The sequence below is a fragment of the Nipponia nippon genome, unplaced genomic scaffold (genome assembly GCF_047370975.1).
Source record: "Nipponia nippon isolate SJK-2023a ecotype South Korea unplaced genomic scaffold, ASM4737097v1 scaffold_30, whole genome shotgun sequence".
In the NCBI taxonomy this organism is placed as follows: Eukaryota; Metazoa; Chordata; class Aves; order Pelecaniformes; family Threskiornithidae; genus Nipponia; species Nipponia nippon.
The window spans coordinates 4,654,983-4,680,727 of NW_028262348.1; the positions used below are offsets into that span (position 1 = coordinate 4,654,983).

The 25,745-nt window shown below is 53.9% G+C and overlaps 2 protein-coding genes across 11 annotated transcripts; one reads left to right on the plus strand and one right to left on the minus strand.

The window, feature by feature from the left end:
* Positions 1 to 3,878: 3,878 nt before the first annotated feature.
* Positions 3,879 to 21,797, minus strand: ZMAT5 (zinc finger matrin-type 5). Of its 10 annotated transcripts, none has more exons than XR_015707167.1 (7): positions 21,608 to 21,746; positions 16,951 to 17,183; positions 15,149 to 15,211; positions 14,837 to 14,917; positions 8,232 to 8,343; positions 5,196 to 6,456; positions 4,162 to 5,102 (listed from the first exon to the last, which is right to left on the minus strand). XR_015707167.1 is itself a non-coding variant. In XM_087768461.1 (6 exons), exons 2-6 carry the CDS (start codon positions 17,075 to 17,077, stop codon positions 3,899 to 3,901), a joined length of 645 nt encoding a protein of 214 aa, XP_087624587.1. In that variant the 5' UTR covers positions 17,078 to 17,186; positions 21,736 to 21,797; the 3' UTR covers positions 3,879 to 3,898. The 10 variants fall into 10 exon arrangements, 8 of the variants coding, with proteins under 8 accessions (XP_087624587.1, XP_087624586.1, XP_087624585.1 ...); XR_015707168.1 differs by having other exon boundaries at positions 4,281 to 4,412; XM_087768461.1 differs by lacking the exons at positions 4,162 to 5,102; positions 5,196 to 6,456 and adding an exon at positions 3,879 to 4,160 and having other exon boundaries at positions 16,951 to 17,186; positions 21,736 to 21,797.
* Positions 21,798 to 21,856: 59 nt separating this feature from the next.
* UQCR10 (ubiquinol-cytochrome c reductase, complex III subunit X) lies at positions 21,857 to 24,878 on the plus strand. The gene is made up of 2 exons (XM_009462688.2): positions 21,857 to 22,030; positions 24,601 to 24,878. The coding sequence occupies exons 1-2, from the start codon at positions 21,890 to 21,892 to the stop codon at positions 24,646 to 24,648; spliced, it is 189 nt and encodes a 62-aa protein (XP_009460963.2). The 5' UTR covers positions 21,857 to 21,889; the 3' UTR covers positions 24,649 to 24,878.
* The last annotated feature ends 867 nt before the right edge of the window (positions 24,879 to 25,745 follow it).

Genomic DNA, 25,745 nt, shown 5'->3' on the forward strand with positions numbered 1-25,745 from the left:
CCCTCCGGTCCCCGCCGGACAGAGCAGAACCGGCACCAAAACCACTGGGGCTTGCAGCGCTGAGATTGCCATAGCACCGAGAAGTGCTTTGGGATCGGGAGGGGAGAAGTTGGTAAAGGTTATTTCTCCCTCTGGTGCTGCCAGCAGTCTGAGATGGGCTCAGCCCCATCCATGTCCCCATCCCCTCTCCCCATCCCCGTCCCCGTCCCCTCTCCCCATCCCCATCCCCATTCCCATCCTTATTTCCATCCCTGTCCCCATTCCTGTCCCTGTCCTCATCCCTGTTCCCATCTCCATCCCCATCCCTGTCCCCATCCCCCTCCCCACCCTCTCCCCATTCCCATCCCCATCCCCGTCCCCCCCTCCTCTCCCAGCAAGAGCTGCCAGAGGACACCGGGCAGAGCCCAGCGGGGCTGCGCCTTGGCAGGGGCCCAGGAGCTGCTCATTTCCCTAAAAGCTTCCCGATAAATTACTCCCGCTCTTGCTCTATAAAAGGCACTTTGGCTCGTGCCGTCACTAAGGGGCCGCAGCTCCTCTTCGCCCACCCCGGGGCAGCCAGGACCTGCCGAGGATGCTGAGCATCCCTGCAGCATCCTTTGGGAGCCGGGCACCAGCCGTCCCGCAGTGGGAGCAAGGGAAGGAGACAAGCGCCCTGTCCTGCTTCGGCGTTTTCCTCCCCACCGTGCAGCTCTCTGCAAAGAGGTTTTTTTCCTCGGGTTAGCCCACGCCAGCCGCGTCCCGGCCCCGGCAGTGATACATGCCATCATTACATCTCCTGACACCACGCTGTAAAATACGCCCCCATAAAAGCCTGTAATTTACAGGCTCCTACAAGTACCTGGGAGTTACACGGCTCCGTGAATACAGGACACCCTACAAGCGATGCTCAGCTCAGCCCGGACGGCCGGAGATCCCACGAGCTTTTGCAGGAAAGCCCGATTTTAATTAAACCCCCTCGCCAGCCCTTCTCAGCCTCCCCCGGCCAGGCTGGTGCTTGGCGGGGAACGCTCCCGCTCGCAGCTTTCCGGCTTTACTGGGAATTTCTGCGTCACAAGCAGCTCATCTCTTCGGGAGCGAGGAAGAGCGTGGAGGGGCTGTGGCTGCATTTGTGTTTTACACTGTAATTTTCTTTTACGGTTCAGTTTTGCAGCTCACCCAGGGAGCTGCCTGGAGCTCCAGCCTGCTCAGCCGGAGACGTGTTTCTCTCCCAAATTTAAGCTGGATCTGGGGAGCAGTTTCAGAGCCATGAAGCTTGTGGGTGTTGGGTAAAGCAACACCTCCTGGACCAGCCACCCTCCCAGGGATGCTCCAAAACACACCAGGATCTGCTGATGGAGCAGGGATGGGCTCTTGGGGCTGGATAAAAGCACATCTCCAAACACGGGCGAGGAACTGCAAGGTATTTTGACAGCTGACTGCAAAACAGCCGGCACACGCTTTGCCGCCGTCCTCAAAACATCCACGGGAGAGATGGGAGCGTTGTTCTTTGATTTGCGTCTGCCGGCAGCGGCGGCGGCAGCCGTGGCCTGGTTAGGAAGGTGCCCGCACGTGGCCTGGCTGCCACTGCCGCCACTCAGAGTTGCAGCCAAGCCGTCTGCCAGCCTTTGAAGTCAGCGGAGCGGTGGGGGTGAGGGGCTGAGCCCCCCAGCAGCCCCCGGCTCCCCCCCGTGCTGTGCTGGGGGGATGCACATCAAAGCAGGTTGCAGAGAGCAGCCAAAGCTGCTCCCGTGATGGCCGAGAGCAGAGCCCTCATGCCTCCACCCCAGGGCATCCCACAGCCCCTTTGGGGTTTTTTTACCCCCCCAATTGGCTTCCTGCAGCTGTGCAACCTCCGCATTCAGGGCAGGGGTCCCCTTCCTCCAGGTGACTTCAATTTACCAGATGGGTGCCACACGGGTGCTCTTTACCCACGTGCCAGCTCCTGCAAGGGGAGGCGAGGATGGGACACAGGGTTGATGCTGCGTCCTCTGAGCCCAAGACCAGCAAGCACAGGGCTCGGCAGGGCAACCGCAGTCACACCGGGAAGGATAAAAACACCCTTTAGTCTGGCTTAAAGCTTGACCAGCCTCCGGCCAAGGCTGGTTTTTCCCCGCTGCAGCAGGGCTCAGGCAGCTCCGCACCCAGCCTCGCTGCGGTCACATCCAGCCCCTGCTCATGTCTAAGCTGTGTCCCAGGATGGGGCGTGCTCCGGCTGACGGCTCCCCATGACCAGCTGCCTGCACACCCCGAGGCCGGAGCTCTGCTCTGTCCCGGGCAGCCGAGCGCCGGCGTGATGCAGGCAAGATTTGGCCAAAGGCAGCTGGCTCCTGCCTGCGCTCTTCATGAATCTGGACCCACCGCCGCCGTGCGCAGCCAAACCTGAAATGCACTGGCAGGAGCTGCGGCTGTCCTGGACAGACCTGCTGCCGGAGAGCTGCTCTCCCGGGACGCGGCTGGCTGGGGTCCCCCACATGCCCGGCAGCTTTGCGGTGAAGCCGAGCACCCACTTGCCTTCCTGAGAAAGCCAAGCCAAGGGCCTTCTTCATCCCTCCCTTGCCTTTTTTTTGAGGTTCAATGAGGTTCAACAAGGCTCAGTGCCGGGTCCTGCACTTGGGTCACAACAACCCCATGCAACGCTGCAGCCTGGGGGAGGAGTGGCTGGAGAGCTGTCTGGCAGGAAAGGACCTGGGGGTGTTGGCTGACAGCCGGCTGAACATGAGCCAGCAGTGTGCTCAGGTGGCCAAGAGGGCCAATGGCACCCTGGCCTGTATCAGGAATAGTGTGGCCAGCAGGACCAGGGAGGTGATGGCGCCCCTGTGCTGGGCACTGGTGAGGCCGCACCTCGAGTGCTGTGCTCAGCGCTGGGCCCCTCACCCCAAGGCGGCCATGGAGGGGCTGGAGCGTGGCCAGAGCAGGGCAGCGAGGCTGGGGCAGGGTCTGGAGCCCAAGGCTGGGGAGGAGCGGCTGGGGGAGCTGGGGGTGCTCAGCCTGGAGAAGAGGAGGCTGAGGGGAGCCCTCATCGCTCTCTGCAACTGCCTGAAAGGAGGCTGGAGCCGGGGGGGGTCAGTCTCTTCTCCCCAGGAACAAGTGATAGGATGAGAGGAAACGGCCTCAAGCTGCGCCAGGGGAGGTTTAGATATTAGGAAAAACTTCTTCACGGAGAGAGTGGTCAGGCGTTGGAACAGCCTGCCCAGGGAAGTGGTGCAATCACAGTCCCTGGAAGTATTCAAAAAACGTGTGGATGTGGTGCTTAGGGGCACGGTTTAGTGGTGGACTTGGCAGTTAACGGTTGGACCTGATGATCTTAAAGGTCTTTTCCAACCTAAATGATTCTACGATTCCTGGTGAGATGACTCTGTGAAACTCTCATTGCAGCAGCCACGTGGTTGGGCTCAACCTGCCTCTGCCTGGGCTTGGCCATACCAAAACTGCACCCTAAAAGCACCCCTATAGGTGTGCTTCTCCAGCACAGCCCTTCCAGAGCAGTAAAGAGAAGCTGAAGGCAGGCACGCTGGCCTCCCCGGCCACTGCGCCTGGCCCTCGGCTCCCAGCGCAGCCCCGCAGCGAGTGGGATGGCGGCAGAGTCCCTCCTCGCCCCTTCCCAGCTCAAGCCCCCAGCACACACGCCTGGCCAGCCAGCTCCCACAGCAGGGATCGACCCACGGAGGTACCTGCCCCGCTGGCACTCACCGTTTACTTAGTTTTCTGGAGAAGGAGAAACCTTAGGGTATTTTTTTCTCCTTGCTTCTCGCCTTCAGCATAGTGGGAGCAGGAGCAGAGGGGTTATGGGAGCTCCCCAAGCTCTTCATTAGGAGCTCCAGCACCTGAACTGAAGCAGTTTTACACACTGAATTTACCAGAAGCAAACATAAGTCATAAACACTGGAGGAAATAGTAAATATCAATTTTAAAAGCCTGGTTACAGCTTCCTTCCCCAGCCTGGATCAGCCGCAGAGCTTGACTGAGAGCGGCCAGTGCAGGGCACAGCACAGACAGCAGCGGTCCGAGGGGATGGATCCTGTCCCAGGAAACGGGGGCTGTCCGCTCCAGACGACAGCCCCTCCGCGCAGGGCTGGAGCTCCGCGGAGCGCAGATCCCCGTTCCAGTGGCAGGGAGACAACCGCCCGACCGGCTCAACCCACGGGAGGCTGCCAGGCGAGAAATAACACGACCCATGCAGGCTGCAACAGGGAGGGAAGGCTTTTATTGATATAAAAGTGTATATAAATAATTCTGTCCCTTTCTTAGAGCAGGTGAGGAAGCAGTCCATCTCCAGCACAACCTCTGCGGGGGTCCCTGTGCCTCAGCCCCACTGCAGGTTGGGGGGGACTGGCCACCCCCCAGGTGGGGGGGCCTGCAGGGACGGGGGCAGATCCTGCACTGGTGGCCAGCCCGGCGGGTACTGGAAAGGCGCTGGTTTCTCAGGCAGAGCACTGCGGAGGTGGGGAGATGGAAGGGACAGAGGGGAGATGGGGCCGTCTCAGTTTGAAAGCAAGACCCTGCTGAGCGGCTGAGCTTCCCTGCGCGCCTTCCGCTAGCCCCCAAAAGAGGAGGGGTCCAGCAGAGGAGGGTTTTGGTTATCAAGAAGCAGGTATATTCCCCCCCTGCCACCAAATCCAACAGCACAACTGCTGCGTAACCCCCCCCCCCCCAGCCCATTCAAGCAGCTGGCGCTTGCTAACGTAGTGCAAAAATAAGGTGGGAGCACTAAGTTAAGGGGGTCTGCCGGGGGGGAGAGCAGGCGCAGCCCCCCGAGAGGGGCAGCAGCGCCAGCCCCAGCCAGCTGACAGCAGGAGAGGCCCCGTGCTGGGAGCATGGCTGGCCCCGTCCCCTCCCACCCCCAGCTGCTCTCCACTCTCCACACAGCTGAGTTTTGAGAAGAACAAACAAAATTAGCAGATGTTTCTTTCCGAGCAGCCTGAATCCCAAGCCAGCTGTGCACTTCCCAAAGGACAAGGACCCCTCGGAAACGGAGAAACTGCCAGAACGATGGGGTGTTTTCACAGAAGCACCCTTCAGCAGAGGGAACAGGCTTCCTCCTCCAACTCACAGCCTGGGAAACACTTTTTCTGTCTCTCTCCCTCAAGTTTACTAGTTGAGGCTGCTGCAAACACCACACCTGACTGAAGAAGTGCAAAAGCAAGAAGCATTGCTCCCTCTTCTCCAGCTGAAGAAAGTGCTTGGCCGGGGCAGGTTTAAATTAATGGGAAACATACCTTTTCCATTAATTCCTGAGTGCAGGAAACTCATTTGTTCTTTAGCGCAAGCCTTGGCAGCAGCCTTCCAGCTTCTCAGGCCTCTACCTCTGATCCTGATGAATCTTTTTAATTGTTATGCCAGAAGATATCTAATCAAACTCCTTTACATTATACTCCGGAGAAGCAGCACCCTCCTCTCCCTGCAGGGCCGACGACGTGGCCGAAAGCCAGCTATAGAAGTTGAGTGCGGTGTTTTCTAGGCAACTAACACAGAGCAAAGTCATTTGGTCTGATGCTTATCCCCTTGATGGGGATTCTTCAGAGCCGAGGATGAGACAAGACTGCTAGGACACACACCAGGCCCCTCTCAGGCAGGAATATTTTTTGTTACATCCAGGCACTGTCGCTCACGCAGGCAGGGGAGCCCCCGCAGCAGCAGTACGGTGGGGTGGGGAGCAGGACAAGGCATGCTGCAAGGTGGAACAGCACAGCTATCAACTAATGAGCTGTTCTGTGAGCAGCAGAACTAATCAATAGGGATGATGCTGTCTGGGTACGCAATTCCCTGGGGTCTCATAAGATACGAGTGCTATCCAAGGTTTACCTACAGCTGGAGCATTCAGAATGGTTGTCCCATGTGGATTCTCTGGTGTCTAGCAAGGGTCAAGAATATTTCCTTTCTGAAGGCATTAATGGGATCCCTCTCCTCTACCTACTCCCACGTTCACGAAACCTGTAGTATCTTACTGTCTTTGAGGCCTCAGACCCCCTTTCTGATGGAGATCAGCAAGTGGGCTCCACGGCAGTTATGGCGGAAGCACACACTCACGTGCGCTGCCATGCTCCGTTTCCTTTGGAAATCAGGTGAAAAAAATCAATCACACCCTGGCAGAGCTCCGCTACCAAGAGAACTACACGAACCCCATCCAACTCCACCTCAGCTCTCCAGAAAGCAACGGCACAGCGTGACTTTGAAAAAACGCATTGGGTAAGAGGCTTCCAAATGAAGATTGTCCCCTTGAGCCCAGCCAGGCTGGGAGAGCGGCTGCACTAACGATGGGTGGAAGGCAGCGCGGCAACTCTCGATCCATGGGGCTAAGCTAGGTGACAGTCAGAAACGGTGCTCAAGTTACTGCCTTTAAGAAAGTGCTACCCTTCAGCCAAGGCAATACCTGGCCACATGGCCACTTCTAGTCCAGCGCAGTGTTTTCTTTGCACTGTGGTGTACTTGGAGACCATGCAAGGCAGTAGCTCCACTGGGTATCCTGCTAGAAAGCCGCTGGCAAGGCAGAGACAGAAACTCAGCTACGCTCGCAGGCTGAGGCTTAACACAGCAACAGCTTCCCATCACACTTTGGGAGATCACGCTTCCAAGACCTCTTCCATCCCAGTGTGAATCCTTCCTACTCAGTGCTGCCAGAGAAGACAGAAGTGGAGCTGGGTCTCCAGCATCCCCTGTTAGAGATGACTGCCCTCAAGAGCACTTTCTCTACTGTTTTGTGCAGACCACTGGTCTTTACTGACATCGCCAACCAGGCAAGGCAGCCCCTAGGCAGATTATCATCCAAAACCACAAATTCCCCAAAGCAGTGTTAGACCCTGCCAGAGATTCTGCCACATTTCAGGGACCTTGAGGACTGCGATAGGACGAGAGGAAACGGCCTCAAGCTGCGCCAGGGGAGGTTTAGGTTGGGTATTAGGAAAAACTTATTCACCGAAAGGGCTGTCAGGCCCTGGCACAGGCTGCCCAGGAAAGTGGTTGAGTCCCCACCCCTGGAGGTATTTAAAAGCCAGTGAGATGTGGTGCTTAGGGACATGGTTTAGTGGTGGACTTGGCAGCGCTAGGTTAACGGTTGGACCTGATGATCTTAAAGGTCTTTTCCAACCTGAACGATTCTATGACTGCAGAAGGGAGAGGGAGCTCCTTGTTCTTAAAAGCATTTTCAGGAGGAACACAGACTCCCCAGGCACCAGGAGCACAGGGATCTGCCTAAAACAGGCCCTCTTCCCTGGCAATGCAAAACAACTTCTCTGGCCGACAAAACAAAACACACAGTTGCTCAGAAGGGCAATGCTGGGGCTGGAGAGCACAAGGGGAGAAGAGAAACAAAAGGGACAGGCGTCGGCAAGGCCAGATAGAGAAAGAGAAGCTTTGAATAGTTGGTGCTTAGTTCCTGTAGTAGGCGGTTTCTGAGCCTGCAGGGACACAGAGGCTGGGTAGAAAGCAACAACCCTAAAAATCCCAGGTCTTGTGCACCTTTGGAGGCAGCAGGGACTAAGTAGTTACGAAGGTCTGGAAATTGCTCTGGGTATAGCGATGGCTATCTTCTGTAAGAGATGATCTACCCCAAGACCAAGGGACTCAGGGGCAGGACAAGCAAAATGGGGCAAGTGAAGTGTATGGAGGGTAGGAAGGTTACGGCTGTCAGTGAGCACCGCTGCAAGGCTAAGGGCAGCCAAACTGATGGATGGAGCGAACAGAAAGCAACAAGCCCAGACAAGCACCAGAAGGAAGATCCTGCCCAGATCAAACACAGAGAGGACAGGAGCAAACTGAAAAAGAACAAAAGAGAGATTTGGCACCTGCCCAAATGTCATCCAATTAAGCCTGCGGCACAGTCAGGTGAGCAAGGAAACAGCAGGCACCGGCAGGCACCGGAATCCGAATGAATGCCGCGAGGAGGAGCTAATTCCACCCTCTCACTGGCAGGGACTGGCAGAGATGTGCAGACAGAGGATGGAGAAGCTGTCAACAGCTGAGACTGGGCTCCTGCCACTTAACTCCGGGCATTAATAACTCAGCCCCATGGTGGCACTGTCCTTCCAGGCACATCTGCGCACTCTGCAGAGAGCACAGGAGTACCCCTCTGCTCGCCTTCCCCAGGGAAGCAGCCACAGGCAGCAAGGCTCGGGGGGTCCCAGCGAGTTGGGACCTCTGATCACCCGTGCCTTCTCCTATCCCACTCACACCCCTCTTGTGGGATCCCCCCTCTGCATCGTGTGGGCCAGCAGCAGCAGCCAGCCCTCACACGGATGCTCTCCAGCCACCAGTACCTGTTACTCTGAGCCGCGCTCAGTCTCTTTGCTCTCTTCTCCAGCCAGTCCTCAATGGTGCCAGGCGGGACATCTGCTCCCTCCTGCCGCAGCTCCTTCAACCTTTGCTCCCCTGGTTGAGAGAGAGAAAGGGCTATCAGACGCTTGCGCTGCAGTCCTTTCACTCCATTAAACCCGCTGCTCATTACCCTGCATAGGTTCTTATGGTGGAGTTTGCAATTTGCCTGTGGCGGCCCCTCCTCCTCCACTGTTCACCCGCCATCTGATGCTTGGCCTCCTCACTGGTGACAGCTCCAGCCAGACAGAGCCGGGAACAAGAACTAAGCCAGAGAGCACAGCAGCAGTTCGGGCACTTAACTGAAGGGAGTCTGACATCTCCCCCCCGGGGCAGATCATCCTCATCCTCGCCTGGAACAGCCTCTGCTGGCCCCAAGCCCTGAGCCATTTCCAAAGACGTGTCCCTCCTACTGGCAGGAGGGACTTTGCCACCTCTGCCCACTTAGGAGGGAGTGACAGGGACGTCTGTCCAGATCGATGCAGACTTGGCAGGCCGCGGGAGTCTGAAAGGTTCAGAGTGCGCGTACAAGCAGGAGACGGGATTTCAGAGATGCTGTCAGGTCTGTTTAAGGCGCGTGCTGCGTGATGCATCCCCAGCCCCTGCAGAGACAGGGTGGGAGGCTGTTGCCCAGCTCTGCTCAGCCCAGGTGCAAAATCAGAGCAGAGCATGGCAGAGGGAGGGAGGAAGGGAGGGGAACAAGTTCCTGTATTTTCTCATGTAAGTTAGGAACAAGCAAGGAGACCAGTAGGAAACCTCTGCTGTCTACCAAGGGACAGGGCAGCCTGACGTCCTTTCAAGCTTTCAACCCCTCCACCACCCCATCCTGCAGCACTGTCCTCTCTGGGCAGAAGGGCACAGAGCCAGCAGGACAGTCCAGCACTCACCAGTCCCTCCCACCAGGCAGAAATCCGCAGCTGCCCAGTTAGCAAAGCTCCTCGGTCCCCCCTCAGCACCAGTGACAAAGCAGGAAGGGATGCTAGTGGAGAACAGGGTCTAGCACGAGTCCTCGACACAAACAACAGTCATGCTCCTGACAGCGCGTCAGGCAGCGCAGGCTGAAGAGATGCTCAGAGCTATTAGAGCTCCAGCCTAGTGGAAAGTTCCCACCTAACAGAAAAGGGAATGCGATACTTTGAAAAACAAACACTGATATTAATAAGAAGGAAGCCGAGGCAGCTGTGTGTCATTCCCCTTTGCCCGGCTCATCAAACCCTCCAGGGACAAGCGCTCTGGGGGAACCCTGATCCCATTTAGAGATCAACCCACCAGCAGTCCCACGGTGGCAGCCATCCTGCAGCCGTGCCCACCAGGAGCCTCCTCCACACCTACCCGCCATATGTCACACGGTTAAGGAAAATATTATACATTTCCAGACAGGGTGTGAAATTAATATTGCTTGGGCAGAGTGAAGGATCACTTCATCCTAGTGGTGGCAACCAATTATTCATCTGCCTGTTGAATATTAATAAGGATGGCAGGAACGTGCTACACAATGAGCAGCCGGAGATGGATAATTTGTCATCCAGCCTTTTCATCTGCTGCTGCTGAGAGGGGTGACGATGTACTCGCTGCCACCACAAAGACAGCCTGCTGTGGTCCTGATGTCGAGGTGCTGCTCTGCAACCCGGCGATAAGGGTACAGTTGGAAACAGGACTGTTCAAGTTTCCTACAGTTGTTCCCAAGGAGCAAAGCCCCAGCAGAGCTATTTTGGGTCACCCCAAGAGCCTGGCCACACGAGAGCAGTGGGGAGGCAAGAAGCTCAGTCTGGTGAACCGGGCACTGCTCAGTCTCAGGGTATCTGAATTCAGCTCCCGGATTAGACTTTTCCAGCAACGTTGGCTACAGCCACTTTATTTCCATTTGTTTCAGGTTTCTCCACCTAGCGAGTGCCTGGGCACACCCCACCTCAGCAAGGGGACAAGCACTGGTTGTGAGATGCTTCAATGAGGCAGGGAAGAAAATCACAGAGAGAAACCGCTCCCACCACTCCAAGCCCCAACACAGAACAGCCCAAAAACTGCCAAAGCCTCTCTCTTTAGAGCAGGGAGCCCCAGGGCCACTGCCCCAAAGTGCCACAGCAGGAACTGGTGGGAGCCCATGGACTGAAGCAGCCACAACCCACTGGTCTCGTCCAGAAAACCTCACTGGCTGCAGTGGAACGACTCCAGACTCACACTGGCCTAAATGAGGCGCCAGGTGTCCAGACTAGAAAGACATCCAGCTGGCTCCCCATTCACACAGCTCCACAAGTTACTGCTCCAAAGTAACTCCAACCTGTGGGCTGAGAAGTGCGGCAGCAGGTACAGGCAACTGTCTGGCTCTGTCCACCTTGGCATGTGCCCATCAAAAACGCAAATCTTTCATCTTGTCCTCCTCTGAAAAACACATGTCCCATCCAAGGACCACCAAAACCACCATGAGATAGGAAATACCCCCTGAATGTCAACAGGTATTCCAAGCTGTAACTCAAACACAATTACAGCCCTTACTCCTCCTACCTGGTCGTGCAGCCAGCCAGACTGCAGCAGCAAGACAGGTGTGAAGGTGCTTCCCCCCTCCTTCTCACTGGGGTTTTTGTTTCAAAGTCTAATTACAGCCAATTAAAAGAGCGTCTGTAGTCATGAAGTGCCTCTCTAATGATGCCAGAGTGGGAGCCCAGATTTATCTTCTCTCCCCATGCAACCTTTACCATGAGTTTTCTTCCTGAATGAGACACCACCATATGTGAGATGCAACCACCAGCTCCGAGCAAGTCACCCAGCAAAGGGATTTACACGTAATCCTTCAGCTCCCTCCCTGGGCAGGAAGATGTGGCAGCCCAAACTCCTCCAGAGCACATGAACAGCAGCAGACTGCGGCTGAGAGATGAGGTTGATGAGGTCTTGCAATATGAGCAGCTTAAGAAGTTACCGCCCCGCAGCCAAGAAGCGGCAGCCGACTGCAAGAGCGCTCCTCCTGCTCATCGCCAAGTTAAACTGGTTGACTACAGCCACCCCCAGCAGGGTCACTCATATTCTTTCAGTCACATGGATATATTGCAAAACCGTGTCCTTACTCTCCCCTTGCAGTTCTGGCTAGCTGGAGCTCACCAAAGAGGCTGGGTTGTGTCAATACTACCAGCAGAAGTGACGCAGAGTAGCGGGGAGCCAATAACTTTAAGCAAGAAGATGGCAATTTGACAGTGACTTTTCCTGACATGACTGTACTTAAAATGACAGCCTGGAAGTGTCTCGCTGATGAATGATGCAGCAGATGCAGAAGGCTAATGCTTTGATGCGGTAACAGCTGGGAATATGCCTCTCTCCCTGCTGAAGGTGGAAACTGTTGCTCCTTGATGAGTATATTCTACGGGGTGCAGAAATGCTGAAGCCAAACTAGGACATGCTCTAAGCTGATATAGAACAGCGAATCGTCCAGAAATTTTCCTACTTAACCCACAAGACTAACACAAACAGCAGGGTGAATTCCCTGCATTAAAAAGGCCAAATGTTAAAAATAATGTAATGTTTCCTTTGGCTGTAATATAAACGCATCATTAGCAAGGGGAGCTCACTGACACAGAACTACCAACACCAAACACTTAACAGGGATTCAGGGACAGGTTCAATATTTATATGACAAAGAAAGTGCCATCACGGTTTAGCAGTGTTATAAAAAGTCAGAAAAGGCTTTGTTGTGGTTTAGGATGCAAGCTCACCCCTGAACACGGGTTACTGGGCTACACCACTTCACCACAGGATTTCTTTGCACCTTTTGCTGAAGCATCTGCCCCTGGACAAGACGAGACACGGGTTCAACGCAGTCTGACAGCTCCTCTGCTTCTATGCCCTCGCACCAGAGCTGAGGAAAGTGGAGTTAAGCAGCACTGGGGACCCACCAAGAGACCGTCCACTTTTACCCCGCCAGAGGCAGAGCGTGGTCATCTCCAGCATGGTCACACAAGGCTCTGCACAAAATGGTCAGGGGGCTCTGGTGCTTCCAGCCTCTTAGCTCACCTCAAATCCCCAACCACCCCAGGCTGCAAGCCTGTCAAAATCTCCCAAACGCTGCGGGTTCAGATGGGAAATCTCTGAGGACACTGACAATTCAGTGAGAGGCAGCCTGATCCAGACCACTGCTCTACCCTGTATCGTCTCACTGGCAGTGGCCAGCGATGCTTCACAGTACAGAAACACTGGGACTAGGTGCTAATGGATATAGGGACATGACTGACGGAGGCGCCTGAGGGACAGGCTACAAGAATCAGGTCTCCTGCATGACTACTGCAACCTGCAGTCCAACCTGCCATCACACAAGCTTGCCTTAAGCTCTGCCCTAAGCCTCACCACCTGAGACACTTCCACCCAGTCTGCCGTGTTACGGGCTCCACCTCTTCTCCACCAAGTCCTGCTGAGCTCTTCCCTCCATCAGATCCCTCCAAGCTCTCTGTGGGCTCAACTGATTGGATTTAGAGGTCTGTGTGATGCTCAGCCTACTCGCTTGGCTCACATGGGATTTCCATGGAGCAACACCATGAGAGAGGTGAGCAGGATTTAACTCTACAACCAGGCATTCGTGTTAGAGCAGCACAGCCAAGGACAGGGCACCCTGCCGTCCCCTGGCCATCGCTCCTTGAAGTCTAATTGTTTAATTAAATGTTTGACTCGGTAATACAAATGTAAGGTTTCCAAGTAATCTCCCAGGAATCAGCTCTCTCGCTAGCCAATTCTCCACTTACACCTGACCCATTTGACAGAAGTCAATATTCAGTAACAAGTGTAATTGGCAAAGGAACCTACCCAACCACAGAGGAGCTTGCCAGCCTTCCCCTGCAGCTCCGCTCTGCTCCAAAGAGCTTTCACTTCCCCTGCAATAAACAGTCTTCAATGACTGGAAACACTGCAGGTTCCTGCAAATAGGCTGACATCTTGTGCCACCTCTCGGGAACCCAGCACTTAAACCCCGCAGCAGAGAAGGGTCGGGGAGAGGTTCTGGGCTAGCAGCGCGGAAGAGGAGCGCGACTGCCAGCCCGGCACTGCCGCTCCGAGAAGGGCTGGCTGGAGCGCTCCGTCTCCTGCGCAGCCCGATGAGATGGGTTTTATTGACTGCCGGCGTTGTTCAGCGATTGATTCACAGAGTCGCCTCGGGGACTCGCAGACTGACTCAGCGACGGCAAGGACTGGAATAGCTCCGTAGTGCCTGCCTTCCTCCTGCTCCCCCAGGTTCACCAGAGCCATGCCTCCCCAAATCTGATCCCTCAGGAAGGCCAGGAGAGAGTCTCTACCCCACGCACACCCCAAATCTCATATGTACGCATGCATGTACACACACACACACACACGCTTTCAACACTTAAGCCTGTTTTTGTCAGACTATTGGCAAAACAACAGTTGGCTTCAGCTAGCAGTGTGGGCACAAGATCTGCTCAGGAGTTGGGCTGCATTAGGAAGAGCATTGCCAGTAGGTCGAGGAAGGGATCCTTCCTCTCTGCTCCGCACTGGTGAGGCCATGTCTGGGTGCTGTGTCCAGCGCTGGGCTCCCCAGCACCACAGAGACAGGGACATACTGGAGGGAGTCCAGCAAAGCCAAGAGACAATGGGCACAAACCAAAATAGAGGAATTTCCATTTAAATATTAAAAAAAAACCAAACATTTTTATTGCAAATGTGGTCAAACACTGGAACAGGTTGCCCACAGAGGCTGTAGAGTCTCCAGCCTTGGAGATATTCAAAGCACAACTGGACGTGGCCTTGAGCAGCCCACTCTAGTTTACCCTGCTTTGAGCAAGGTAGGGTTGGGACTAGATCTCCAGTGGAGACCTCAACCATTCCGCAAGTTCTCACCAACACCTCTCTCACATTTTCTCTAACCACCAAAGTAATGAATCCTATAGAGAAAACAGAGCTGCCACTCCTTTTAGGGCAAGGAGGTGGTACTCCCAGAACGAAAAAGTTCAAAACTGTTCTGGAGACTCACAGCAGGGGAGCAGCTGCCATTCATCCTCTGCCCAAACTTCAGTTCCACCCAAAGCCACATGAGCAGAGGCCATTTCTGGATCCAGGACCCTGTGTCCTCTCCTCAGGACAACCCAACCGACAGCAGGCTAGCTCTTCCTGAGTGGAAGCAGCAGCTCCCTGGTAATAGCAGAGAGGTGGGGGGAAATCAAATCCATAAATTTAAGGGGAAGTGATGTACCAGTGCCCTCTGCTGCTGACAGTTTTTATTCCCTGCCTGAACAAAACCCTGAGGGCTCAGAAAGCCCACTCTCTGCTTCAGATGCTTGCTGCTAAGTAGTAATAGCATTGCTCAACTCTAGGTTTGTGTCTGTGCCAGCAGATCAAGAGCAGAAAGCATATGAAAAACTGCAGCACTTACAGCCACGCTACAGACTCACATAGCACGGAGAGGCAGGCGGGAGGGATCCACGCTCAGCTGGCTACATACAGGCAGCGCGGGATTGCAGGCTCTTGCTGCACAACCCCTCACACGCCCCTTTGCAGCCCACGCTCCCTGCAGCAACTCCCCCTCCTCAGAGACCCCTGGACATTTTTTTATTCGAGGACTCACCTTGAACCTGGGCACTCAGCTTCTCTAGGTCCTGCTCTGTCATGTGGGAAAATCTGCAGTTGGACCCAAAATCACACTGTCCTGGAAGAAAAGTCACGGAGCTCCACGAGAACCGCACACGCAAGGTCCTCCCTTGTAAATGTGCATGCAAACCCAAGATCCATTGCCACCTCCATGCCAGACACACAGGCCCAAGCCCTTCACTCCCTCCAAGACAAACACACATACCAGGGCTCTCCAGAACAGCCTTGGGCTGGCTCGTGAAGGAGCTGCCGGAGCTCAGGCAGTTATTTCTACCTCAGAAGAACGCACCTGTTTGCAGAAACTTCCGACACGGTTTCTTGGTTTGCTCCTCTTGCAGGATAGCGGCAGCATCTATGGGAGACAAAGGACAAAACAGGGTAAAGATCTCTTGCACAGCAATACCCCATCGTATCATGGTCCCAAACAGGTCAGTTCCCTAGTGGGAAGTCACTTTACGTGACAACCATGAACTTAAGCCACAGACAAATTGACAGTTAACAGTCCCTATCTGTACCCTTGGCTTCAGCTTTTCACTGGCTTGCTAATATCACCTTCTTTGCTTTCTGCTTCATGCTTTCTCCCCACGCCAGTAGGGGAAAACAAGCATGACAGAAAAGCAAGGACTCTGCAGCACTTTTGTGCAGCAGAGAAAGACCAGGCAGACTCACAGAGCTCTCACAAAAACTGTGTGAGGCCTCACAGAACCGTGTGCTGAGTCTCCAGTGGACACCACTGAAATGGTCCTTCACCTCCTGGAGATGTCCTGGAGAAAGCGAACCCCAAAGACACAGCAGCTCCCATAGACTGTGGAAGAACTTGCACTGGCTGATGCCACGCCACAGAGTCTGGAGACAAGAGGAGATGACCCTCCTAATCAGGGATGGGATGAGGAATTTTATCAATCAGAGGGAAATGAAGGGTTGCAGCCTGGTGAGAAGAAAAGTGCTAAGTAATCTGCCATCACTAACCCAGCTAGAACTGTGCTGGGCTGGGGCTGTTGGTCCTCCACACTTGAGAGCCTTTCCAAATTCCATGTATGGTTAAGCAGACAGCAGAGCTACCCAGAGCTCCACAGGGTATTCCTCACCTAGCTAGCCAGGAGACAAGCACAGCCTGCAACTCCTGATCCTGAGGAACCAGAAGGAAGCAAAGGAACATACAGGCAATGGTTTCACAATCAGTTGAACCCGAACTAAGTGTTTGCTACTGCTCTCAGGACCCTGGACACACATTCCCACCATATTCCTCAGGCTGGCACTAAAACACATGTAACTGTGTGGCGAGCCGGGTCAGAGCACTGAGCTAGGTGAGAAGAGTCCTGTTAAACAGACAGAGGACACAGGGCTTTCCTTCAGCACATCCTAATGCAGCCTCCAGCCCCAAAACTCCAATCCCTCCTCTGCCGAAGCCCCAGTGCACCTAGCCCTCCTCCTCTGCTCCCTTGCTTGGCTAAGATAGTTTTGAGCGTACCCTGCTTTGAGCTGCTTCCCCAGCCCTCTCACCCTTCTGGGGTCTCCAGTCAAGCAGTCGCATCCTCAGCCTCTCCCACGGCCACCCTCAGAACCAACATCTCCACCCAGCGCAGAGCACTGCTGCCAGCTTCCCACCCGTTCACACACCCCATGTGTACAGCCTGCCTTCCAGCCCACTTTCTCCATCTACACCCTCCGCCCCTGATATCTGTTGCTCCTTGCATGTCAGAGATCAACTCTGGTTTGCAGAAGGCACCTAACACACCTTCAGAAACCATAACCCACTTTGTTCTCCCAGGTCTCGTCTCAGATTTGCCCGTAATGCCAAGAGAGCTTTATCTGCAACTCCTGTTCTCAGAAACAACCTCCCTATCTCTTCCACCTCATTTCAAGTCCCAGCTGACGTCTACAGTTTCCCCTTCCCACATCCAGGCACATGAGGGTTTTGCCTCTGAGACTGCTCGACAGCAACAGTATCAAGCCCACAATTTACTGGCACAGACAATCTGAACATAAATCATCAGTGCTGATTTATTTTAGCTATTCCCCCCGCCCCACACCTCATCCATCACCTCCCCAGTCCCAGAAAGGGAGTGGCAGACAGTTGGTAGTACTCACCTCGGAATGAGTCGTACCAGACTCTCTTAGCCCTGAGATGCTGCACTCCATTGAGGTGTTTCTTCCTGTTGTGAAGGTTGTCCTGAAAGGACCTGTCACAGTAGTCACAGAAGTATCTTTTCCCCATCTCTCTTCTGGCAGAGCAGCATCAGTGCAGCCTGGGAAACATCAGACAGTTCCTCGGCGCCCAGCCATGCCTGCCCCGGGGATGGAGGATCCAAGATTTACAGCGCCTGCTTCCAAAGGAGTAGAACTCAAATCATTTAGGGTTGGCAGGCAGAGAAAGAAGTGAGACCCAGTAGTATACATTCTTGTCCATCAGAGACTGGTAAGGCAGCATCTACTGCATGTATATGGGAGAACAGGCTCAGATCTGCATTTCTTACCTCCGTTACTCAAAGCAACAACGTCTCTGCTGAAAGAATTCTCCTTTCCTGAGTGTGCCGGAGTTCAGATCACACAAAGCAGAGACCCCAGAGAGCCAGCGGCTCCCAGCCACCACCTGCGCCAGGGAAGGTGCAGCAAACCATCCAGTGTGCAAACAGGAGCTAGAGATCCATGCCACAGCCTCCATCTGGGGCCCCAGGACTTTAACCCAAGACCACAGACAACCTCCACAAGCTGCCATGCGAGAGGAAGGAAATTCCCCCGTGTCCATCTCTACAAGGTAAGGAAGAAACTCAGCAACTCCACAAAGCTGAAAAAAGCTGATCTCACCTGTACCACAAGTGGGAAGCTGCATTACAAACACTAAAGGACATAACATCTTGTTTAGTTCACCTAGCCCTCTTTACTCCTATACATCAAGGACTGCTCTCCTCATCTTCCGCAGCCTATGGCAGCAAGATGTGTCTGCTTCAGCGAGTACAAGACGTGCAATAACTATGATCACAACAGCCTTACAGCCAGGAGGAAAGAACCCCCAACTCCACGGCCACTGAAAGCAACCTGGAGATGCCCGGTCCTCCTCCTCCCACAGGGAAGAGGGGCTTATCACACATGGATTTGGAGTCCGGAGACTCTGCTGCGGAGTATCGAGAAGTAAGAGGAGAGAATTTGGGTGCTCTTCTCTGTGCTGAGCCTGGAGCAGCCCAGACCCCGGTAGGGCAGATGGGCTTTGTGATGAAGTGCAGCCCTGTCCCCACCTGCTGTCCTTGCTGGAGGTGCAACAGATAGCCTGAAGGAGCTGTAAGTTCTCTCCCAAGTGATATAAAGGTACCTGATAAATGCCAAAGATGGATGGACTGGGAGATAAACTCCAAAAGCAATTCTCCAGTTTTTGACACCTTGACAGCCAAATGCGTTTAAAAAATGGCAGGGAAAGCAGCGCAAGAAATAAAGATCTTATAAATAAAACAGGGTCAGAATCAATCACAGCTTCCCTAACGATTCCTCAGAATCAGCGGGAAGAGCAGCGGCAACAGGCAATCCCTCAGAGTCGAGCACGCTGAGCCGAAGCAGTTCTGCCAAGCCCTCCTGCCAGCCATCCATCCTGGCACCTCATGAGCAACTGTGCCAAACTCCCTTCCTTCCCCCACTCCCGAGAACCGCTGCTTCAAAATCACGTCCCCAGAAATCTCTCAGTCCGCACACAAGTTAAAACGTAGTCTCCTCCATCTGCATCCAGTTACATTCAATAGAAAGACCACCTGATTTTTTTGAATCGGCTTGCAAACCTTCACACCGAAGGTAAAATGTTCAGAGACTCAACTGAACTTGAAATCTGTTTGTTTTAAGGTCCTTTCCTCCTTCTCCAGGTGAAATACCTTGTTGGGAGGCGGTGCTGATCAGCCAGCCACCTCTCCCTGACACGACTGCAAACTGCTTCACCTACAAACACGGTCAGACCTGGCTCCTGCTTGGAAGGTGTAAACCAGCTGTGGAGGGCTTGAGGTCTGAAATTGTCCTACTCCAGCCCAAGAAACCAAAACCAAGTGCTGCTTAACGAACATGAAGCCATAATTTTCCTCTGTCCTTTACTAGATCATTCCAGAGTTTCACAGCCAGCCTGGCAGCCAGCTTTGCTGCACTGTGGTGGGGCTGCTGGAATCCAGAGGGAACGCTCTTACCCTCAGCGTCTGGCCCACTGGCAGGCTCTGCTGTGGCTTTTAAGTATTGAAAAATCCCCCTTCTGCATCTTGTGCCATAGTCTCCCAAAGTTTCTGGTAACATAAAAGCTTCCTGCTTCAGCTGCTGGCTCCTGCACTCCCTTTCTGCAGAAGCGGCTGCTGTGAACGGGGAAAACAAATGAGATCCTGCAGCGGTCCCACGCAAGTTTCCACAGATCTCAATGGGAATTCTGCCTGCAGAAGCCCAGCAGCAGCCAGCCTTTGAAATCATATTTCAAACTTTTCCTTTCATCACCCCGATGGCAATAATTGCAGAAGCTCGTTCCTCCTCCTTCCCCAATAATGTAGGCAGAAAGCTCCTACAGATTTCAGGCAGCCAGATCCCACACCCCAGGGGTGCCGGCTCCCAAATTCTCCTAGCAATTCCCACTGCAGGGGATGAACAGAATAAAAAAAAAGGCAAATAGAGGAGCATCGGATTCTCCCAGAGATCGCCCCCTCCAAAGATTACACTGAACACTTATTTCCATCTTTTTAAGAATTCAATTGCATGGATTATCTTGGCTGGATTCTGACAACTCTCTGCAGTATCAGCATCCACAGCGCTTTGCGCTGAACTGGTACGTAGGAATAAAAGCCGCTTCTGAGCCACACTGGCTAACCTATTTCCATTTTCCCGAACGGCTCAAACAGTAAACAAAGAGCATTATTCAGTTGAAAACAGAGATGTTTTCTAATTAAATCCATCTTAGTCATTACGAAATAAAGTAAATCTAGCTGCTTTATAAAGAACTGCTTCAGCTTGGCCACTTCCTCTTAACATTTCTAGACCCTAATTTGCAATTGAATTCAGGCGAATAGACCTCTGGACCCAAAGGCAGCCATAAATGATTTCAGACAGGCTTTGTACCAGCTTAAAAGTCTTTCTGCATAAATCCAAATACAAAAAAAACCCAGAGCTTTGTCTTGTATCTCAATGCTTAAAAGTATTAACAAAAAAATCCTCTGCTGTAAGCCTCTTGGAGCAATGTTTTATAAGAAATAGCATGTTCCACGACACCTAGCAGGTGTTTCGCTCATCTAGCTGACATGCTTGGTAAAACTCCAGGCAAGATCTCATGTGCACCATTCGACATTTTCCCTTCTCAAATTGCTGCCAAAACACTCCACCTTGCGCTCTGCTAGCTACAGATTTTATTTAGGACTCTCCAGGGGTTCTTCCACTGATTTCCCCGAGATGTGAACAGAGGGAAGAAGATGACCCAGAAACGGGCATAGGGCAGACTTGTTTTCGTCTGGGTGTAACGGCTTTTCTCCACGCCGAACCCTGAGAATTGCTGCTGGGCCTTGACCTCAATTTCCTGCTTTCTTATAGCCCAGGCTCGGGGCCATTTCAGCCACTTTGGGTATCCAGACAGATGTGAAGTTAATTAAATCCAAGTGTTGAGCTGATGATACTCAGCTGCCAATTTAGACGTGGTCATATCTCTGTGGGAACACGCAAAACGCTGGCAGAGTCTGCACCTTCACAATGACAGAGGGACAGATTCTGATTTCCATTACGCCCAGTGTAAATCCAGAGCCACCGGCTCGGTTCGGGATTAACGTCAACCTGACTGTTACACAACCCCCCCCCAGGGGTAGCAGTTTATAGGCTATTGGGGAGATTTGTCTTAGAGACAATCCCTAGCAGTTAACTTTGAAAAATAATAGTTGAGCTTTTCAACGGGCTGGCCTAAGGGACGACTCTATACACAGGGCACGGGAATACGCTAGGCACCTTCCAGCCTCTGTAGGGGCTTCCAGCACAAGCAGAGCTTTTACCCTACCCCAGAAATCCCACAGTAGCTACATGCAGGGAACCAAACATAAATAAATTAAGAGAAATGACTATGCGGCCAGACTACGCGTTCTTCCTGAGCAGCCGAGACAAATGAAACGACAGAGCAAGTGTCACTTGAGGATCTGCTCTGAAATTTAATGTAGGTGCTCACTTAACAACAATCCGGCTGCGGGATGACTTCAGTTTTAAGATTCCCCCACCCTCTGTGCCTGTCCTCCCTTTCCAAACCCAAACCTCTCTCGCTTTTCCACCGGTGCTGGAGCTACCCTGGGGCCCCTCTGCCCTCGCCAAGGTGAAACAGAAAGAAAAACACGAAGAGAGGGCGGCAAACGGGAACGTTTCCACTTTGGCTATGCCACAGGGAGCCATGTCACGCTCTTCTCGAGGCCTCTGGAGTGGCCGACTGAGCGTCCTCCAGGATTTAGGAGCCACAGCATCCACCTCCCGCTCGGACGACGCTGATGATGCTTAATGCCCTCCGCAGCTGGCACAAACAAGAAGAAACCGCCCAAATTACTCCCGCCCCCCCCGGGGGTCAGCAGAAGAGAACTTTAACGCCAAACCCTCTTTCTTCCCCTTTCCACACGGGCAGAGGGGGTCTCCTACCCCCCAGCAAGGCCCACTGCCCCCGCAGCCGGGGAGGGCCTCACCCGACAGGCATCATTCTGCTCAGAGACGAGATGAGGCCTTCAGCCCCCCGGCCTGCGCTAACGCTGCAGATTTCACCTCAAAAACAAAAACACACCAGAAAATAAAGACTGGGGTTGCCCAGCGGAAGCCGCTGAAGGGAAGAGGTGCCAGGAGGGGACGGTGCTTCGACCCGCAGCCCGGGTAAGGCCCTCAAACCGCCTCCTCCGCTCCGTCGACACTCACCTCCCGCCGGCCCTGGGCCGTAGGCCGCGCCGCGCCTGCCGGGAGCGCCGCCTACATCCCCCAGAAGGCCCCGCGGCGGGCGGGAGTGCCGCTGCCTACAACCCCCAGAATGCTCCGCGCCGGCGGCGGCGCATGCGCAGAGTGCTCGAGCAAGATGGCGCTGCTGCGGCAGGCGTACAGCGCGCTGTTCCGCCGCACCTCCACCTTCGCCCTCACCATCGTCCTGGGCGCCGTCCTCTTCGAGCGCGCCTTCGACCAGGGCGCCGACGCCATCTTCGAGCACCTCAACGAGGGGGTAAGGAAGGGCGGCGACGCGACGCGGGACCACCCGGGCGTAGGCCCGGCCTTGAAGGTCAGGCCGGCCCCGCCTGGGCCCGGCCCCGGGGCCCGCACCGCCGGCTGCCCCCGGCTTCCCGGGCCCGCGGTGGGCGCTCCCCCGGCTGAAATGCGACCTTGGTTTCCCCGAGGAGGCCGCGGGGCCGCAGCTGGGCGCTGCCCGGCCTGTAGAGGCTTTGCTGGTGCCGTGGCGCCTGGTAGTCAGGGTTGCGGTGTCTTCTGGGGCTCCTCTGGCTGCGAAGGCCGGTGGGGAGAAGGTATCAAAGACGGTGAGATGCGAGAAAGTTAAAATGGATTGAGCTTGCGTTGCACTCCCCAGGTCTGCAGCCCTCCACCTTTCCTGGTCTGCCCTTGGCGGAGGCCAGGGATGCCGGCTGGTGAATGTGCGGTGCTGTCAAGTTGTGGCTGGGACGTGCAGGACAGCGGGGTCTGCTCTCCCAGGCGTGGATCATAGAATCATAGAATCGTTTTGTTGGAAAAGACCCTTAAGATCATGGAGTCCAACCGTTATCCCAGCACTGCCAAGTCCATCACTAAACCATGTCCTTAAGCACCACATCTCCCCGGCTTTTAAATCCCTCCAGGGGTGGGGACTCAGCCCCTGCCCTGGGGAGAAGAGACCAACGCCCCCCGGCTCCAGACTCCTTTCAGGCAGTTGCAGAGAGCGATGAGGGCTCCCCTCAGCCTCGTCTTCTCCAGGCTGAGCCCCCCCAGCTCCCCCAGCCACTCCTCCCCAGCCTTGGGCTCCAGCCCCTGCCCCAGCCTCGCTGCCCTGCTCTGGCCACGCTCCAGCCCCTCCATGGCCGCCTTGGGGTGAGGGGCCCAACACTGAACGCAGCACTCGAGGTGCGGCCTCACCAGTGCCGATGAGATGGGTCAAGTCATCCTTACATTTCAAAGTAGAGCTGCGATAGGATAATAACTGCCTGGAAAATGAGTCTTACGGACAGGACATGTTACAGTGTCCTGGACAGGATGAGGTGATACAGCGCGTGCCCTAAGAAAAGGTGCTGTTATTTCCACCTTGCACCAAGTACAAAAAAACCTTAAGTGTGTTGCACATTCCTGTCTGCAGCACAGCAGTTCTCTTCCCCGTCCTGCAGCGCTGATGTGCCTCAGGTCTCTCGGAGCACCCAGGGTGCAGTTTCCTAGGATAGCCAGGTCATCTGAATGGCTCTGATGCTGGAAAGAGCTGCCCTGTGCCTTCCCTGACAGCGTGATGTCTGCTTTTTGGCCTCCTGAACCAGGTCACGAAACCAGCTGAGAACTGATACCACACAAAGCGACATCTTCACTGCCCTGAAGTAACTCACGAGGGGTTGGGTGAGCTGAGAAAATACAGTAAGAGCGAGACCAGGGTCCCTCTCTCCTCCTTTTTAGCAACAGTCATTTGTTAAAAGCTGACATAAAATCATATCTGAACTTCAGCTTTGCACTCAACTCCCTTTTTTAATTGTAGCATTAGTTTTCTATGTGCAGAATTGTTTTGTTGGAAAAGACCTTTAAGATCAAGTCGAACCGTTAACCTGTCACTGCCAACTCCATCACTAAACCATGTCCCTGAGCACCACGTCTACCCATCTTTTAAATACCTCCAGGGATGGAGACTCAACCACTTTCCTGGGCAGCCTGTGCCAGGGCCTGACAGCCCTTTTGGTGAAGAAGTTTTTCCTCATATCCAACCTAAACCTCCCCTGGCGCAGCTTGAGGCTGAACCCAAAGCAGGGTTTGAAAACAAATTATCAAGGAAGTTAACTCTTCTTGAAAATCTAAAGCGTTGTCTACAACAAACAGCAAAGCAGGGCGCGCGCCTTCCCCTTGCGCAGCGCTTCCCTCAGTCCCCGTTGTGCCAGCAGATTTCAGTACCTGGAATAGGACTCTTCTGTGCATCCCGTATCTCTGGGAGCAGAAATACGTTCCCCGGTCTGAGTGGGAAGCCAAGGCGATGTGACTGGAATACTGGCTCCCAGAATAGGAGAAGAGGGGAAGCGGGACATCTGCAGATTCCTCCCTGTCTAGTCTAAGAGCCGCGGAGCCCCCTGCGCGCTGTTCCTGTCCCGCAGACCTGGGTACAGGACTCATCCGCCACCTCCTCCCGGAGCAGGGGAGCTGAGGCACAGCAGCATCAGCGGGTGCTGTTCCCACTGAGCCCCCACAGAAGGGGAGGAAGGTGGAGGGGACAGACAAAGCGGTGAGAGGACAAACTGTTCCACCGTGTCTGTTCCACAGCAGAAAGCAGCTTTTTGTGCCCAGCGCGGGCCCGTGGCCTCTCAGCTGCTCCTCAAACCTTTGTGTGGGAGGGCTGCTGTTGTGGAGCAGGGCGTGCCCCCCCTGGTGGTACTTGTACCCTGGTGGTACTTGTGGATGTGTTTTCGTACAATCTCTTCCTTGCTCTCTTGCTATTGCCTGTTGCGGATGTAGGTTTCATGATAACTTGCATTTTGAAGTGAAACTTTATCCCAGGACCACTGAAAAGCTGGCTAAGATTATCATTTGGGGTTTTTTTTTGTTTGTTTGTTTTACCTACAGAAACTGTGGAAACACATCAAGCACAAGTATGAGAAAAGTGAAGACTGAAATGCTCAGCAGCAGGATCCAGCCTGGGGTGGCAAAAGACACTGCAGAGAAGGATTCGGTCTCCTGAAACTGGTTGTATCAAATGGGAAATGGATTCCCAATTGAACAATTCCAAGCCAGATTATATCAGCCACCTACTGATATGATGTAAACCAAGATGGACTCAAGGAGTTCTGCTGCTGTACTCAAACTTACTGTATTAAAATAAAAAATTCTTGGTCCATGTCTCATGCCTGTGTGTCCACCTGACTTATCCTTTGGCCTGCTTGTAACTTCTCCTTATCTAGCAGATGGAGAATGCTTAAATATGGCCCCACACCTTAGTTTCAAGACACTAAGAAATCACAACATCCTAAAAATGGTTTGAAAGACTTGAAAGCATTTATACAGCTGTGGTCCACGGCCGCTACCCTTGGCTTCTGTCTGATGAGAACTTTGAGGGGTAGGGAGCTGCCTGCTCTCTTCTAGTCTTGTTCAAAGAAAAGTGACTTAAATTTACATGCTCTTTTGTAAATCCTCTACGCCTTGGATGCAGGACTGTGCTGGTTCTTGGCTCCTTGCAGAGCCAAGTGATTCCTCTGCCTTCCGCAGCTGCAGCTCTGCCAGGAGCGTTCAGCCGCGCTCTGGGCGTGTGGCTCCAGCCGCTGACTGTGGGAGGGGAAGGAGTAATTCTCTTAGCAGCTTCACTGAAGAGTCCACCCCTGTCGTCCTCAGCGGCCACTTCAAACATGTCTTTCTTCACAGGGAAGGGCTGCTCAGGTACTGGTTGGGGTAATGATTCAGTTAATTACTCCGGGCTCTCAGGTGGCTGTAGGAAGATCTGGCTGAGTGACTCCTGCTCTTCCCACTGTACCAGCCCAGAAGCCACATCTCTCCCTCCTCACTATATTTTCACTAATAAGGAGGAATTTTAGCAATGGATGAGGCAGAGCAAATTAGAGCCAATGCTAACGAAAGCAGCTTTATTGGGTTTGCAAATAGGTGTCAGGAGTAAAACATTTACTCTAAGAACACAAAGAGGATTTAAAAATTGTGCTTGTGGTTTTTGAGCAAAAAACAACTGCAGCTTTCACAGCCCCAGCTGTGCTTTTATACAG

Excerpts from the sequence above, each read along its gene's own strand:
- ZMAT5 (XM_087768461.1), bottom strand. The coding sequence starts at position 17,077 with ATGGGGAAAAGATACTTCTGTGACTACTGTGACAGGTCCTTTCAGGAC. Across the intron at positions 14,918-15,148 it reads TCGGAAGTTTCTGCAAACAG|GACAGTGTGATTTTGGGTCC; the intron begins GTGCGTTCTTCT and ends CTTTTCTTCCAG. Across the intron at positions 8,344-14,836 it reads GCTGAGTGCCCAGGTTCAAG|GGGAGCAAAGGTTGAAGGAG; the intron begins GTGAGTCCTCGA and ends TCTCTCAACCAG.
- UQCR10 (XM_009462688.2), top strand. The coding sequence starts at position 21,890 with ATGGCGCTGCTGCGGCAGGCGTACAGCGCGCTGTTCCGCCGCACCTCC. Across the intron at positions 22,031-24,600 it reads TCGAGCACCTCAACGAGGGG|AAACTGTGGAAACACATCAA; the intron begins GTAAGGAAGGGC and ends TTTTACCTACAG.